This window comes from Electrophorus electricus, chromosome 16, assembly GCF_041902795.1.
Source record: "Electrophorus electricus isolate QZ-2024a chromosome 16, ASM4190279v1, whole genome shotgun sequence".
NCBI lineage: Eukaryota > Metazoa > Chordata > Actinopteri > Gymnotiformes > Gymnotidae > Electrophorus > Electrophorus electricus.
The window spans coordinates 25,444,201-25,462,500 of NC_137512.1; the positions used below are offsets into that span (position 1 = coordinate 25,444,201).

General features: G+C 44.8%; 1 protein-coding gene across 4 annotated transcripts in view; it reads right to left on the minus strand.

The window, feature by feature from the left end:
* Nucleotides 1-12,991: 12,991 nt before the first annotated feature.
* Nucleotides 12,992-18,300, minus strand: part of sv2bb (synaptic vesicle glycoprotein 2Bb) — a 37,437-nt gene continuing 32,128 nt past the window's right edge. For all 4 annotated transcript variants that reach the window (XM_027031094.3, XM_035532444.2, XM_081699249.1 and 1 more), the window contains exons 8-13: nucleotides 17,654-17,742; nucleotides 16,707-16,871; nucleotides 16,289-16,422; nucleotides 15,998-16,198; nucleotides 15,523-15,682; nucleotides 12,992-14,940 (exon numbers count right to left, since the gene is read on the minus strand). In XM_027031094.3, the coding sequence (XP_026886895.1) occupies nucleotides 14,757-14,940; nucleotides 15,523-15,682; nucleotides 15,998-16,198; nucleotides 16,289-16,422; nucleotides 16,707-16,871; nucleotides 17,654-17,742 (933 nt within the window). In that variant the 3' untranslated portion in view covers nucleotides 12,992-14,756. The remainder of the gene's footprint in view (nucleotides 14,941-15,522; nucleotides 15,683-15,997; nucleotides 16,199-16,288; nucleotides 16,423-16,706; nucleotides 16,872-17,653; nucleotides 17,743-18,300) is intronic.

Consider the following 18,300-nt stretch of genomic DNA (forward strand, 5'->3'; position numbering starts at 1 on the left):
CTGCTAGCTTCCCACACTGCTGATTTACAGGGATATGAAGTGTAATTATGCACATGTTGAAAACACACCCCACGTCATTTGCATATTCATAGCCTCTGCCAACAGCCTCCTTTCATGTTGATTTGTCTTCCATTATTTTCTTTAACACCAGGAGCACCAGAGCGCCACGAACCCTTCTGAGCTCTAACTGGGTTATCCTGTCTACCGTCTCCATATCAGACGGGTTTTAGACTGTGCTAATCCACCTGACAGCAGGGATTGAGAGCTGGGTTGTGTTACCAGGTCATGGAAGGGTGGGTTCGATCTGCAGGGACTTGCTCTCTAAGACCCCTCATATCCCCCGTCAACATGGTAATTAACACATCACCCAACCAGAGCAAAGCCAGACAACTCGAATGTCTGCTTTAGGAAAGGTCACCTTATAATATGCTGTAATACGCACCCTGTATACCATGTAACAGTATTCTTTGTGGATGTTATAATCAGATGTGATAGTCAGATGTGATAATCAGATGTTATAAACAGATGTGATAATCAGATGTTATAATCAGATGCCATAGTTAAAACAAGCAAGCAAACAAAAGAAGGCAGAGTCAGATTCAGGTTCAGAGTCAGATTCAGATTCCGAGTCATATTCAGAGTCAGATTCAAATTCAGATGCCACTTTATTTACATTCAATTACTCAAACCATTTCCGCTACTGTTGTCTGAGGACAGTAATCCTCACCTCGTACGATGTTCTCATTCCTCACAGGTTTGCATTCTTTGGTGTTGCGTTCAGTTTAGTTAAAAGGACAGACACTATTTCATGAAATTAGTTTCACCCTGATGTTGGATGATGTCAAAGTTGGATACTCTGAGGGAAAAAAGCCTTTTTTCCCCCGATGTCATAACAGAACAGGGGCAGATGAGGTCATGATAGACCCAAATGCAAGTCAGGGCTTCACGCGGGATAAAATTCATTTTCATGAAGACATGTTTACATATCGTGGGGCTTTAAATGCCACAGAACAGTGGCATAAACCACATCTGGACTTATGCTTCTGATGTTATTGAAATCTTTGCTGTCCAATCTGCAATGAAACCTTGGAGGTTGTCTGAAGAAGCAACCGTGGGAAGAGGAAAGGTGAGATCCGCTTTGTCTTGAAAAATGTCTAGAATCTCTGGAGCTAAAATATACGGAGCTTCACTCGCAGCATCTATGAATCATTACAATCTGAAAAGTAAACATGGACTCATATTTATTCTCAAAATTAAATCTTCAGATCAAATCTAAAGGCCATATGCTCTGGTATGAGGTTCGCGACTCTCAGAGTAAGGCTCATCCAGAAAGCACACCCAGTTTGTGGGTGGGCCGGACGCCCCTGTCTGGCCTCTGGGTTTGACCCATGCCACACCAACCTGACCCTGCTCAGGGACGGCCGCCAGGGAGAAGCCTGGAGCTCAGTGAGGATGAACTTAAACAGACACAAACACACCTGCACTGCAATCTGCTTTAATCTGTTTTAATCTGTTTAATTGCGTAGATACGAAGCTGCCGAAATCGTATCCTCACTGCGGCCTCTTCAGGGATTTTATCTGAGAGATCATATTCTTCTGCCTCCAGTAAATTTTTTTTTTTTAAATGACATGTTCATACAGTACATATCTGTTTTTATATCACTTACATATTCATTTAGCGCTCTTACTTAAAAAAACAATTTCTGTGCAGCCGTTACTGTGACAAAGACGCAAAAGATAGAATTGTAATATGATGACGGGAATGTGAGGAGTTTGGAACGCTACGTCGCTGTTCTAAACCACAACCACAAACCCCTGCAGGACGTACACCAACACCTGCTCTCCACGCTGGGTCAGTCCGGGCACGTCCAACCCAGGAACAAGGAACCTGCCCCAGGGCCTGGAACCCCACAAGTCTGTTGTAAATGTGCCAGACAAATTCAAGCCAACATTCTAATGTCTCAATAAAAGCTTTATGTATCAATAAACCTTTTATGGGGTGGAGGACGGAGATGGTGAGAGATGGTGCTGTTTCCTGTACTCCGCCTGTGTCCTGCATACAACCCCACCCACATCCAATCACATAACCTCACCTTGACCACTACAGGAGATCAGCTAATACCTCCTACCGTCACTGTCTAAACTAAACCAGGACCTACTGTAGGATTTGTGAGGGAATCAAGTATTACTCGTCGTTTTTGGGTTCTGTGCTTCCACTCTGATCTGCTGTCTGCTCAGTTTTACTGGAAAATTAAATTCAGTTAATTTAATTTGGCTCATATTTCAATTTTTAGATTAGAAATATTTCTATTTTTAGCAACAAATTAAGTAAATGAAGCCTTCACAGGGCTAATTTATCATAAAAATGTTTTGAATGGACAGATTTCTTATTATATATTATTATTATTATTATAGATTTCTATATATAAATTGTAACTGACTGATAAATCTTCAATTATTTTGTGAGAAGTGCAGTTTGTATGAATTTTAGTACCTGGCAGCTTGATCAAATCATGAAGTGTTTATATAACCACTAAAGTAAAACTCTAATATATTACATAGCAACCTGCATAACAGGGAGGAGTGGCTTGTGCTTTATCATTTAAATAAAGCTATATTTAAATAAGGTCATGTTTAAATAAGGCCATATACTGGATTAATCTTCAAATTAATCAAATTGCTGTCTTTTAGAGTGTCTTTCAGTTCAAACACAAAGCAAAACATTTTTCTTCTACAAAATATTTTTCATTTAATAGGGAATATATACACAAATGTCAATATACACAAATGTCCAGTACAAAAATATATTATCTAACAAATAATTTAGAATACAGATTATTAATAGATTAATAAAATACAATTATTATGATTCATAGATATTCCTGCATTTGGAAAACAGCTCCAATCCAATGGATATCCAGTGGTGTTGACACAAGAGCAGGGATGCAGTAGTGAGCCGTGGACCTCTGGTCGGTCCGGCTGGGACGCTGTTGGGACAGAGTCAGAGTGAGTCAGAGCTCACGTTTACAGACAGTACCTTCAGAGAAGATGCGTGTGCGTCACAAACTAGCTGACAGGTACACATTACTACTGGAAATGGGTCAAAGGTTAATCAAAAGTAGTCAACGAATAACACAAACAACCTGGAAACATCCTACCAGTGTGGCCGAGGCATCCCTGTGGTGTGTGGGAGAGAGTGAGTGTGTTTCCATCTGCTGGGCTGATGCTGTGTGCGTGGTGGAGGCCAGGCAGGGCATGGCTGGCTGAGGCCCCGTCTGGCCCCGGGCATCTGAGGCCCCGCACTGCCCAGGGAGAAGGTGGGCGCAGATGCTCCAGGCGCTCCCAGCCTGGGCAAGCTCCTCAGGGACGCCTGGTACCAGCGCTCCATGTAGGGGTACGGAGGGCACCCCCGAGGTGGGAGGCTGGAGGAGGACCTGCTCTAGATCTGTGCCAGCTGGCCGTGGTGGCACTGCCAACACGCCGTGGTGGCCTTGAGCTCCGTGGGCAGGGTAGGGCGTCTCCGGGAATGCCGAGCACCTCCAGCTGTCGGGAGCCGTGCTGTAATGGGAAAGTCCGGTTAGATCAGCGGGACTTTGGATCTCTGTCCTACGTCCCAGAGGCTGCTCAGGGACATCCAGCTGTGAGGACAGGTAGGAGATGTAGCGGATGGCCAGGCGGAGCGTCTCGATCTTGGTCAGCGTTTGTCCGGCGGGGGCCACGGACGCAGGCAGGTAGGTCCTCAGGTGGTGCAGCGCTTTGGTCAGGTCCCTCATGCGGAGCTTTTCGCGTTCACTGGCAGTCTGACGCTTCTTCCTGGGGTTCTTGGACCCAGTGCGTCTCCTGCTCAGAGCAGGCGGCTCAGCCCCTGCGGCGGGGCCATGTGAGGGCTCGTGGCCCCACCAGCCGAATGGAGGGGAGATGCAGGACATCTCCAGGGAAGGGCTGGGAGACGGACTCCCGCTGGCGCTGAAGTAGCCCGCGTCCACGCTGAGCGGCGCCAGCTCCAACTCTTCCTCGGGTTTGAAGTCCTGGAGCAGAAGAGCAGAAGAGCTGGTGTCCATGGCTGAGGTGTGAGGACGTGGAACTCAGCTTGCCATGTCTGAGAGAATGACGGGGAGCTACAGGGGCAGGCCCAATATATCCAGGATTAGGAAGTGTGAAGTGACACCTCCACCGATGGCTTAAGCACTTCAAAGCTGAAGCAGAAAGGTCTCACACTGTAGGTGTGTGTGTGTGTGTGTGTGTCCAGGGGGGTCTCTGAGAAAACTCCTGTCCTGCACAACCCTGGTAAGTTTGTAAGTTCACAATAAGTTAACAGAAGACCTTACACCACGGAGTATATATATATATACTTGCTATTCTGACAAGTATGTATATATATATATATATATATATATATATATATATATATATATATATATATATATATATATATATATATATATATATCTCAGATTGTAACAGGCTGTGTTGGACTGTATCAGGCTGTACCAGATTGTAACGGGCTGTGTTGGACTGTGATGGACTGTATCAGACTGTAACGGGCTGTGTTGGACTGTATCAGACTATCAGACTGTAACAGGCTGTGTTGGACTGTATCAGGCTGTATCAGATTGTAACGGGCTGTGTTGGACTGTGATGGACTGTATCAGACTGTAACGGGCTGTGTTGGACTGTATCAGACTATCAGACTGTAACAGGCTGTGTTGGACTGTATCAGGCTGTATCAGATTGTAACGGGCTGTGTTGGACTGTGATGGACTGTATCAGACTGTAACGGGCTGTGTTGGACTGTATCAGACTATCAGACTGTAACAGGCTGTGTTGGACTGTATCAGGCTGTATCAGATTGTAACGGGCTGTGTTGGACTGTGATGGACTGTATCAGACTGTAACAGGCTGTGTTGGACTGTATTAGGCTATATCAGATTGTAACGGGCCGTGTTGGACTGTACCAGATTGTAACGCGCTGTGTTGGACTGTGTTGGACTGTATCAGATTGTAACGGGCTGTGTTAGACTGTGATGGGCTGTATCAGACTGTAACAAGCTGTGTTGGACTGTATCAGACTATCAGACTGTAACAGGCTGTGTTGGACTGGCTGTCTGGCTCCTGTCTGAGGATTTCAATAGCTGCAATGTGAGAAGGCTTCTCAGATCTCTGTATGTACAACTGTCCTTCAGCCTGGCTGTTACCAATGGGGACACAGGAAACACACTTTTACTGCACCACCTGACACACGCCATACATTGGAATTTCAAACATCATTTTATTAACTTGTTTACTTACTTATAACTTTTAATGTAATCACAGTTTTGACAGTCAGTGTAGTAATAGCCAAAATTCTAAAGTAAGTTTGTTATTATAAAGTCATTATATGCACAGTACATTCAATATATGTAAAATACAACATTAGTCTTTAAGTTGATAAAGATAAAGATAACAGACAGATTAGGATTAGATTTAGATCCACACTCAGAATTAAGACATGAATCTAGTTAAGATAAACAACAACTGCTGCACTCAAAAAACAGCTGTCTGTCTGTGGAATGTGTGCTGATGCATGCTGAAATAAAGACACAGACAGACAGAAGCCGTGACTGCGTGTGTCTGGCGGCCTGAGAGGCCTGAGGTAGCACCTTGGTTTGGTCCCGTCCTTCTGACAGCTGTAGATGAGCTCCCAGGAGATGAGATGAAGGTGATGTTGAAGATGATGAAGATGGTAATGATTCCCAGAGAGCAACATTCCGCTTTCACCTCCTTCGTACCGGGAATCACGCACATTCATTTTGTTAAAAACAATTCAAACAGATTTTTTACTGGCTGACAGTTAATAATGTCACTTGCTGGTGTTTGGATTGCAAATGTAATTTCTGATATGAGATTTGTGATGACAGCAGGTGTAATAAATATGTTAAAATGTGGTTCAAAAGTGGTAGAACTTTTCTTACAGTTGGCAAAATCACCATATGAGACTTTTTATTAAATGTAATGATGATTTGGTTCATAGTTGATGGTGTGAACATGAGTGTGCCTAGTAGCGTGTGTAGATACATTGCAACTGAGAAGGTCAGGGGTCAGGAAGTTAGTGCCTTATCTCAGAGCTTCCTTCTTCACCATTCATCTACAGACAAACACACAGCCAACAGCACACACAATGTCTGTGTGTCAGTTCTTTCTCAGAAGAATCAGTATATCAAAACCTTTTCAGTAGTATATGTGGATGAGTATTTTCTCAGAAGTATCAACCTTCAGGCAACATCAAGGCATATTTTTTGGGGGTGTTTTGAAATGTTGACACACACAAAAACACACACACACACACACACACACACAACCCTTTACAATCCTGAATGAACTTGCACCTGCATTTGTTTATTTAGCTTCTATTTACTTAGTTTTCATCTAAAGTGATTAAAGGTTGATTAGCAAATCAGTGTGAAGTGTTTTAGCTGGCCGGTGTGTGTGTGTGTGTGTGTGTGTGTGTGTGTGTGTGTGTGTTTGAGCCAAGCAGTAAGTGAATGTAAACCAGTTCCTCTGTGTCCTGTCACTCTGCTGTCCACATTACCACATCAATCACAGCTCCAGGGACAGGAGACGCAGGAGATTTTAATCCCCTTGGTGTTCTCCTTACACATGTGGCAGGACGTCCTCTGACGCATTAGTGGGTTATTAAAGGAAGATGCCATTCAGATGGCTTGTAGGGAGGGCTGAGACGCACCAGCGTGAGCACGCTTCGAGGATGCCGTGCCCACCAAGCTAATGTAATCACCATGGCCCTGCGAGAGACGTGATCTCCACGGCCATGCGAGAGACGTGATCTCCACGGCCCTGCGAGAGACGTGATCTCCACGGCCCTGCGAGAGACGTGATCTCCACGGCCCTGCGAGAGACGTGATCTCCACGGCCCTGCGAGAGACGTGATCTCCACGGCCATGCGTGAGACGTGATCTCCACGGCCATGCGTGAGACGTGATCTCCACGGCCCTGCGAGAGACGTGATCTCCACGGCCCTGCGTGAGACGTGATCTCCACGGCCCTGCGAGAGACGTGATCTCCACGGCCCTGCGAGAGACGTGATCTCCACGGCCATGCGAGAGACGTGATCTCCACGGCCATGCGAGAGACGTGATCTCCACGGCCCTGCGAGAGACGTGATCTCCACGGCCATGCGAGAGACGTGATCTCCACGGCCCTGCGAGAGACGTGATCTCCACGGCCCTGCGAGAGACGTGATCTCCACGGCCATGCGTGAGACGTGATCTCCACGGCCCTGCGTTGAGGAGAAAACATCAGACCAACAACCTTTACGCCAAGAATCTGGATACAACACACCTGAACCTCCTTCTCCTCCTTTTTATTCCCACTACTTCATTCACATAATTTCTAGTGAAATATTTCCACTCCACGCTGTCTTGCAGGAACTGCAACCCCAGAACAGCTCAGTGTGTCTCAGATCCCTGTGGAGGGGCTGCAACCTCTCAGATGTCTAAGCCTGTCAGCGTTATCAGGATCTGGGGAGGGTCATTTGAATGTTAATGACGGGGGAGCAGGGACGAATCCTGGGCAGACCCCCCATGCCCCAAATAAACTGAGACTTGAATAGCTTTCCTATAATCTGGATGTCTGTTTAAAACTAGACAGCTGGTTATGTGCTTTATTCCAGCATGGGGCATTACTGGTCTCTCTCACACCAGTTTTTTAACTTTTATTTTGCTTCTTAGCCTTGTAAAGTGTAATAAAATCATTCTTGATGGGCTTATGGCGTTTAGAACGCATTTAAACATTAAAACCCCAATAAAACTCCCTCTGCCAGGCCAGTCAAGCTATAGTAACATCCTGAATTCCGATTGGAGGAGAGGCAGGGTCATGGGTTAGGGGTCATGGCTGTGTTTCCTCCCACTCACAGGCTCCATCATGTCACGGTTAGGGACCCTCCGTTTGCTGTGTTCAGGTGAAGACTAAGACACTTTATACAGTAGTCCAGAGAGGTTAAAGGACATGGTAACTCTGAGATGCTTCAGCCTGTTTAGCGCTCCTGCACGAGAAGAGCACTCTCTCCGTGGCCGGTGTTCATTGTTGCCACTAGACGGCGATGTTTCGCTGCTGGGACATTCCTGTATCGGCCGTCTGGCTCCTCGCTCCAGTTTAAACTTTAATGTTTAACGTTTGCTCACAGACGCAGTTTCAACAATAAAGACACTACACTCTCTAGAAATCCACTGGACTGAGGACATTGTCTGCATTTGTGTTGTTTCATCAGCTCTAAGTTCAAACGGGACTTTATTAAACTGAACAAACGTTCTCTCCTCAAGAATGTGCAATATAGCTTGATTCCCTTATTCTCTAAAATACATCAACTACAAACTATAACAATACAACAAAAACAACACAAAGTTTACATAATCAAAGCCACAAACATGTTTTGCTTATTAATGCAATTGTTTATTATATGCATTGTTTATTATAAATAACAATAAATTAGATTTGGTTTGTACAAAAAAAAGACACAAATATATTATTAAAATAGATCTTAAAATAGATCTTCAAATAAGACACGGTGTTAAAATGAGCTGAATTAAATACTGTACATGTAAAAGTCTGAGAAGTATCCGGCTACAGTGCAGCTGTTTCACATCAAGAACTCAACACTCCTGCTCTCAGAGTGCACATCTGGGCTGTAGTCCTAAAAAGCAATAAACAGTGCGATTAACTTCACCAGAGCCAAGAGTGGTAGGACCAGCACAGCTGTGGTGCAAATGAACCCGCGTACGCAGACAGAGGGACCCACCTGGTACCAGCGCTCCATGTAGGGCTACGGAGGGCACCCCCGAGGTGGGAGGCTGGAGGAGGACCTGCTCTAGATCTGTGCCAGCTGGCCGTGGTGGCACTGCCAACACGCCGTGGTGGCCTTGAGCTCCGTGGGCAGGGTAGGGCGTCTCCGGGAATGCCGAGCACCTCCAGCTGTCGGGAGCCGTGCTGTAATGGGAAAGTCCGGTTAGATCAGCGGGACTTTGGATCTCTGTCCTACGTCCCAGAGGCTGCTCAGGGACATCCAGCTGTGAGGACAGGTAGGAGATGTAGCGGATGGCCAGGCGGAGCGTCTCGATCTTGGTCAGCGTTTGTCCGGTGGGGGCCACGGACGCAGGCAGGTAGGTCCTCAGGTGGTGCAGCGCTTTGGTCAGGCCCCTCATGCGGAGCTTTTCCTTCTCACTGGCACTCCGTCTCTGCCTTGTGGGGTTCCTGGAACGCATTCTGCTCGGCCCATCCCTGGAGCTCCCCGAATCTTCACAGGAGGACGGCGAGAAGGTGGACCTTGCTCCCCATGAACACGGAGTCGGTGGGATGGGAAAAGACAAGCTGTCTGGAGAGAGGTCCGCGCAATGTGGCGGGGATATGGGTTCTGGAGAGGAGATGGTGTAGAGCTCGGATTTGCAGCTGGGAGCTCTCCAACCAGCCTGCGTGCAGAAGAAGAGAGCAGAGGACAGATCCATGACTGAGTACTGGAAGACAACTACAGGAGGAGGGATTTTATACAGCAGACAGGACAGGAGGTGTGAAGTGACACCTCCAGTGGCCCAGCACTGTCTGTCTGAGGCTGAGTGTGCACTGGTTACTGGGAGAGAGGGGGAGGGATAGAGAGAGAGAGGGAGGGAGAGAGGGAGACAAAGGGAGAGAGAGAGAGAGCCTGATAAAGGGGGAAGAGAGAAAGAGAGAGAGAGAGAGAGAGAAGGAGAGAGAGAGGGAGAGAGAGAGAAGGAGAGAGAGGGAGGGAGAGGGAGAGAGCGAGAGAAGGAGAGAGAGAGAGTGAGAGAGAGTGAGAGAGAGAGAGGGAGAGAGAGTGAGAGAGAGAGAGTGAGAGAGAGGGGAGAGAGTGAGAGAGAGGGGAGAGAGAGTGAGAGAGAGGGAGAGAGAGTGAGAGGGAGAGAGAGAAGGAGAGAGAGAGGGAGAGAGAGAGGGAGAGAGAGAGAGAAGGAGAGAGAGAGGGAAAGAGAGAGAGAAGGAGAGAGAGAGGGAGAAGGAGAGAGAGGGAGAAAGAGAGATAGAAGGAGAGAGAGAGAAGGAGAGAGAGAGAGGGAGAGAGGGAGAGAGAGAGGGAGAGAGAGAGAAAGAGAGGGAGAGGGAGCTTCTAGTCCTGATTTGGAAAACAAAGACATTTCTGTGAGTCAGGATGGCAGGACGCGCAACTTTTCGCTCCTCATAATAAACATGTTTCAGTATTACTGTTTCAGACATCAGAACCACAGGGTTTCTCACGTGAGACGTGACTGGAAGACACATGTATTACTCTCAAAAAGGTACGACAGATATACACCAGTGGACCGAATTTAGTTTGGTAACTACAACCACTTCCGTTAGACATGCCCACAAAGTAGGAAAGTCATATTATATGTTTATAAATGATAACTTGTAAAAATACAATATAATGTAATACAGAACTCAAAGAGGTATATGAAGTCAGTAGGTGTATGTTTGGTTAGGGTTTGTGTAGTATAATGTCAGTAACTCTATGTTTGGTTAGGGTTTGTGTAGTATAATGTTAGTAGCTCTGTGTTTGGTTAGGGTTTGTGTAGTATAATGTCAGTAGCTCTGTGTTTGGTTAGAGTTTGTGTAGTATAATGTCAGTAGGTGTATGTTTGGTTAGGGTTTGTGTAGTATAATGTCAGTAGCTCTATGATTGGTTAGGGTTTGTGTAGTATAATGTCAGTAGGTGTATGTTTGGTTAGGGTTTGTGTAGTATAATGTCAGTAGCTCTATGATTGGTTAGGGTTTGTGTAGTATAATGTCAGTAGGTGTGTGTTTGGTTAGGGTTTGTGTAGTATAATGTCAGTAGCTCTATGATTGGTTAGGGTTTGTGTAGTATAATGTCAGTAGGTGTATGTTTGGTTAGGGTTTGTGTAGTATAATGTCAGTAGGTGTATGTTTGGTTAGGGTTTGTGTAGTATGACAGCTGGTCTTGGCTACATGGCTACATGCTAACCAGCTGCCAGGGTCACTGAGTGAGGTCACTAGAGAAACGTGAACTAGGACCAATTACAGGTCAGATCAGGGCCGAGAGCACTGCCCTGTTTACCGTGTGAACCAGTAATGGAATTTCACACCAAACATGTAAATGAGACACTAAAACTTGTTAAGCATAATAATGATACGTCATGCTGAACCCACAGACCACTGATACAGAAGAAGGTGGTATTTTGAAATTGCAATATCAGAAACATACCGTTGTATTTAGATATTACTTAGACATCAGCTATTAGGCATTATTATGTATTAGGCTTTATTATTAATTTATTATTTAAATTGTTTAGATAGATAGATAGATAGATAGATAGATAGATAGATAGATAGATAGATAGATAGATAGATAGATAGATAGATAGATAGATAGATAGATAGATAGATAGATAGATAGATGGATAGATAGTACTCTATTGGTAGATAGAGAGATAGTACTCTATTGGGAAAATTTGAAAAGGAGAAATCTCATCTCATTTGAATTGTCCAGATAACAAAATCTGGTTTATTTGTGGATTTATTTGAAACTGAAGGCACTCCCACTTCACCCTGAAACATCACCTCTGCTGTATTACCCAGAGCGCCGTGGGCACCCACCTGAGGACCTCCAGAGATCCCCAGAGCTTGAGGAACCCCAGCGTGTCACAATAGGTGACTTTAATCCCACCCTGCTACAATCTGGACAATAGTCCCTAATGCACCAGGTGATGAAACACCTACTGAATATATTTAACTGACCTGAGGCTCATGCTACTGGTGGGACCCCTGTATCACCCACCCTTGTGACCCCACACTGCCCACGAAGGGCTCCGGGAGGTGTCAGCATTACAGCTGAGTTTGGCACCTCGCAGTCCCAGAGGGCATGACGATACTGACCCCAGACCCCAGAACACTGACCCCAGAACACTGACCCCAGAAGCCACAGACTTCATGCATTAATACTTAGTAATATTCTGCCATGTGGTGTCAGCGTCCTGCGGACCTGCTTGTCTTGTTCCAGTCTTTACTGAATGTCCAGCCTGGCGTTCCCATGGGAACTGACCCTGGTCAGGGTTCCTGCCCCTCTCTGCAGTGTGCAACGTTTTGCACCCTGAGTGTGAACAAAAACAACAGTGTTTTTTCTGAGGGAGCAGGAACAGCTACAGGTCCGAACACGGCATGTGCTAGCACGGGAGAAAAAACAGAAACATATGCACCGCCAGCAACCAAAAACCCAACATGTCGTTAATGGATGCACACTTAATATCTAAAAATAACAACTAACAACTGGAATTTTCTTCACTGTTGCAATACTCTACAAATACTCTGCACTTGTCTTGGCCACGATTGCCCCTGCTGCTAAAATCCCACAAGATTTTCTTTAACACTTGAGTTTGAATAAACAGCACAATGCACTAGTGGTGTGGACAGTCGGCCCAGCTCCGCCCACAGACCAGCTGGCTCCGCCCACAAACCTCAACCTCACCAGCGGCTGTGCCGGGAAGTCCTGAATGCCCTGTGTGTCTCCTGTGAAAACCTCTCAACCAAGCGCAAGAGTGTGGGACTGCAGGTTAGCCCCATGGGTGTGCGTTCCACCTTTCACACACCCGTTCAAACCCTAGGGAAGGATAAGGTGACAAGGTCGCTCTGTCCACTGCCAAAATAACCAGGTGATAAAAATAACAGCCTTCAGCATGGGAAGCATTAACGCTGGATGAGACACTGCCTACACGGCAACACTTCAGATAATAACCTGCTACAATTATTTAATAGTTACTTAACTGAATTCTATTGAAATCATTTATTTATTTGAAATGTTTTTTCCCGTGTCTGTGAAAGGCGCTATATAAATGTAACATTCTTCTTCTTATTATTATTTAAATGTGGATTAGAGAGCAGTTTCAATTCAATTAATTGTTAATTAACATTCAGTTAATCTTTCTTTCTATTTTTAAGTAAATACAACAGCCAACAGCCAACAACTTTACACATTAGATCACATTAATCATTTATTTATTTCATTAATCATTAATAATTTATTTATGTATGATAATACAGTCACAAATAAAACATTCAAACAGAAAACATATTTAACCAAATCTCTGTTCCAACAACAGTCAGATCTTACTTTGAAAAAACCCCCAATAAACATTAATGTAAACACAAAGTGGTATGGTTTCATCAGACGATGACACAGATACAAACGAAGTTAAAGATAAAACACTACGTTCATACCCTTTTCTCTTCTATGTCTCCCAGGACAGCGGCCTTAATTCCCTCCTTCAGCTCATCACTTACTGGTCAAGTTATCGCCAGTATCAGATTCAGATTTGAATGTTAGAAACCTGCTTTACAGCTAAAAAGCATGACAGGGAGCTTTTACAGTGGATACAGGCAAACCTTCCATCATCCTGCTAAAGCGCCATAAAGTAACTTACAGTAGGAGAGCTGATCCAGGACCAGTTTTCTTTTCCTTTTTTCCTGGCCTTCATTAGTGAGTGGCAAAGGCCAGAACTGATCTAGGAACTGCAGTCCTGGCCTTAGTGAATATGGCCCACAGTGTGTAGATCCTTGTTCACACACTTCCATATTACTCTTTTAGTAGCATTCCCAAATGTGTAACCCCAAAAGCAGAGATCTTACGATCATCACGGAAACACAGGGTTGTTGATATGTTGTCTCAGTAAGTGGAAGGAGGCACAGACTGAATAGAATGAGGGGTGTTTAAGAAAACCGATGCGTAAAACACAGTGTTGTATTTACAGTGAGATGTACGTCAGGACGTTAAGACATTCGCTTGGCTAGCAACACACTGGAAGGAGACACAAACATCACATGCAACTCAGTCAACAGCTAGTGTGAGATTCCTTAACAGGGTCAACTAGAGCATTTCACCAAACATTCGACCCATTTTTATGTTTTAAAATATGTTTTATGCCTTTGAGGATTCCATTGTGTACTCAGGGTAAACCATCAAGAGTTCTGGAAAGGAGGACAGTAAAGATTAGCGAAGATTACTGAAGCAGAACAGCACTGGAGGCTAGTTAGGCTACATGTACCACACACTCCTCATCCGCACACAAGAAACATGGAAGTGAGTGCCGTGAAGTCACCCTCCCCTGTAAAAACCAAACACCAGGGGATAGCTGTGAACACCAGGCTGACCATTAGCTGTAGCAAACATAGCAAACACAGGACGAGGGGTGAACACACCAGCTAGGGCTCTGTGGGAGGAGGCAAGCAGAATGAACCAAAACAAGAAATCACTCTTAAAGGTACCTGAACTCTCTTTAATAAATAAATAAATCTTCAAAGGTACCTGAACTCTCTTTTCTTAACAACCATGAAATGGCTCTGGGGGGTTCATGATATTTGATCAACAGCCTAGAATTTGACAAATAACAGGTAGAGGATGTTGCTTTCAGGGTATACTCTACATAGACTGTGATTTCTAATCTCATGGTGATTCAGTTAAGGGATTAAGAGATTGAAGTGATAGATGACCTTTTAATCTGATGTGAAGTGTAAGTCTGAGAGATCACTCTTAAGTAAGCAGTCTTCACTTTTGGTCCTGGGTCAGATTTAAATTGGGGTTTTACGGAATCACTAAAGCTCGCAGGTCAGACGAATGCTCTGTGCTGGTCAGACAAGTCCGGCAAATCATTTTTTGGTGTGGACTAATTTCAGCCTGGTGAGATTAAGATGTAGTTGTACTGCCTCGACTCCATGCCCCTGCGTGGAACAGGGCGGAGTAACCCTCCTCACAGCAGGGCCTTCTCTCTGGTCTCTGGGAGCTTCAGAGCCAGGAGACCCCCACACAGCAGTGCCACACACGACAGCAGAATGGGAACCACTTTGGTGACGCCCACGAAGGAAGCGAAAATGAAGCTGCCCAAGATGGCTGCCAGTTTGCAGACCGCATTCAGGAGGCCAAACGCCGTGGCCCTGTAAGGAAAAGGGGAAGAGCAGATTAACAGGCATAATAACAGGCAGATTAGAGGTCAGGTTAGAGGTCAGATTAGAGGGCAGGTTAGAGGTCAGATGAGAGGTCAGATTAGAGGTCAGGTTAGAGGTCAGATTAGAGGGCAGGTTAGAGGTCAGATTAGAGGGCAGGTTAGAGGTCAGATGAGAGGTCAGATTAGAGGTCAAGTTAGAGGTCAGATTAGAGGTCAGGTTAGAGGTCAGATTAGAGGGCACGTTAGAGGTCAGATGAGAGGTCAGATTAGCGGGAGATTAATCAGAAGTCACTACATCAAACCCTGTCCTGAGAATACATTTACATTTAATCAACTAGAAGTTTACACTTTAGATTTAAATACAGACATGCTGGTATCGCATGTTCATTTCTGAAACTACAGTGTTAATATATAATAGCTGAATTAAGGTGGAAAAGATCAAATTCAGTGTCATTTTTGGCTGTTTATTCTGCTCCTACGCATTTGCTGGCAGTACTCTGCTCCATAAAGATTCCGGCCTTATGCGAATGGGATATGTGAAAAAAGAAACATGGCTGGCCTGTTCCCATACCTTTTGGAGGTGGGGTAGAGCTCCACGGTGATGACCTCGATGCCGTTCCAGGCTGCCACGCTAACCCCACAGAACAGGCACTGCCAGATGATGATGGTGGCCTGACTGAAGCTTATGAACAGAAAGAAGGTGCAGCCAGCAGAGAGAAGCATGGAGCCTCCTGTCAAGAGACAGACACGACACACCCATGAGGACTTCACATCCTCAGGCTTCCAGTCACAGGTTACTAGTTACAATCCTACACACAGACCTACCCTAAGGCACATTGACCCTGGAAAAAAGATGTCTAGAGACCCAGATCTGCAGATAACTTGTTATTTTGATTCTGGTACAAATGGAACCTGTTCTGAGTTGATAATTTCCAGTAGTGTGAATGAAAACACTTTAACCTTTGACCCCTTTACGTCTGGCCGTTTAATGCATCTGAACTGTATCTGTAATTAAAACTTCCATCAGAATTCCAGAGAAATCTCACCTATCATTTTAACCCTGCCGATCTTATCCATGAACAGGGCTGATATGATATTCCCGGGCAACACAGCGAGACTTCCCAAGAAGCTGACCAAGTAAATGAGGACGTCATTCTGCTCTTCAAAGTTCAGATGGCATCCCTTCTTAGTGTGATTGAAGAAGGTGTTCTCCATCTTACAGTCAACGAATTTCTCCTTGTACAGATCTGTGAAAGCCAACAATGGATGAACAGGCTCAGGATCAGCCAAAGGTCACAGTAATGGAGCACCTGGAACATGTAACGTGTAACACCGACCAGTGTTGTAGAACACAGTGGATCTGATGGTGCAGTTTTCGAAGAACGTGTTTGTGGACTTGATGTCTTCAAAATAGCAGTCCTCAAAGAGTGAGTTTTCAAACTTCACTGACTTCATCTCAAGGTTGATAAACCTACACGAAAGGTAACAAAGCACTTACACACAGTCCAGGAGGGCCTGGACCTGCTCCTGGACATTTAGTTTCTTCTGTGTTTATTTTCAGCCTTAATGAAGCACACATTATCCAGCTAATCAAGGTGTACATGGACGTCTTTATACTATAGCCAGGAGCAAGGCCAGGAATACCTGAGTGGGAGAGGTATATATCAGTCTGCTTATCATTCAGGCCTAATCTAACTAGACAGCAAACTTTGTGGCTAATGTTTGATTAACGCAAGTGCTGTGTGTATTACATACTTGTCATTGATGTATTCTCCTTCCTTATGGATCTGGTTCTCCAAGGAGAAGTTGAAATGGAAGCGCTCCACCCTCTCCCTGTAGAACACCTTCATCTTGGAATCATACTCCTCGTGCTGGAGATGCTTTATCATGTCCGGGAACCACACGACCAACCCGTAGTAACTACAACACACCATCACAAACTGGTAGTAACTACAACACACCATCACAAACACGCAGTACCTACAACACACCATCACAAACCCGTAGTAACTACAACACACCATCACAAACCCGTAGTAACTACAACACACCATCACAAACTGGTAGTAACTACAACACACCATCACAAACCCGTAGGAACTACAACACACCATCACAAACTGGTAGTAACTACAACACACCATCACAAACCCATAGGAACTATAGCACACCATCACAAACCCGTAGTAACCACAACACACCATCACAAACTGGTAGTAACTACAACACACCATCACAAACCCGTAGGAACCACAACACACCATCACAAACCCGTAGGAACCACAACACACTATCACAAACCCGTAGGAACCACAACACACTATCACAAACCCGTAGTAACTACAACACACCATCACAAACACGCAGTACCTACAACACGCCATCACAAACCCGTAGTAACTACAACACATCATCACAAACACGCAGTACCTACAACACACCATCACAAACCCGTAGGAACTATAGCACACCATCACAAACCCGTAGGAACTATAGCACACCATCACAAACCTGTAGTAACCACAACACACCATCACAAACTGGTAGTAACCACAACACACCATCACAAACCCGTAGTAACTACAACAAATGCACATGTACAATGCACATGTACACTTGACCAACACTGCACAGGTATTGTCATTTTTATACAAATAATTATTGAATCACTGCACACAACCTCATTTACATCTTAGGTTTACCTGAATGCCACTGTAAACCAGATACCAGCCATGAGGAGCGTAGCAAGTCTCAAGTCACGAGCCAAAAGAGATGCAACATTCTTCAGCACCTGCAGAGAAAAAAAACACTTTTATCATAGCATGATCATCAAATGACACTTACTGCTCTAAAATCCCCAAATGACCTCATCACGGCAGTGTTCACAAAGATTTGCGCTCAAGCCTGAGTCAAGACACTGATTAGTCTGAGTCAAGACACTGATTAGTCTGAGTCAAGTCTCTGATGAGCCTGAGTCAAGACACTGATGAGTCAAGACACTGATGAGTCTGAGTCGAGTTTCGAGTCTTTGGACACAATTCTGAAACGAGACTCAAGCTCTTTATTCCTTGTCATGCTGGATCAAATTGATCAAAAAATGTAATGACTCATCTGAATTGAATCAGACTGTTTTGAGCATTCACAATATTGTAACATTCCTAGTGATGGTATTTCCTCACAGTAACAGCATTTTAAATCTTACTGATTGTGTTTCATTTCTCTTAATTCCAAATTGTTTCCAAGTGTTTTACTCAAGCCCTTAACTCCATCTCGACCCAAGAGAGAGTAACAGATTAACATAGATGAACAGATTAACATTTGTTAACGGATTATCTGTCACTGAACGCTC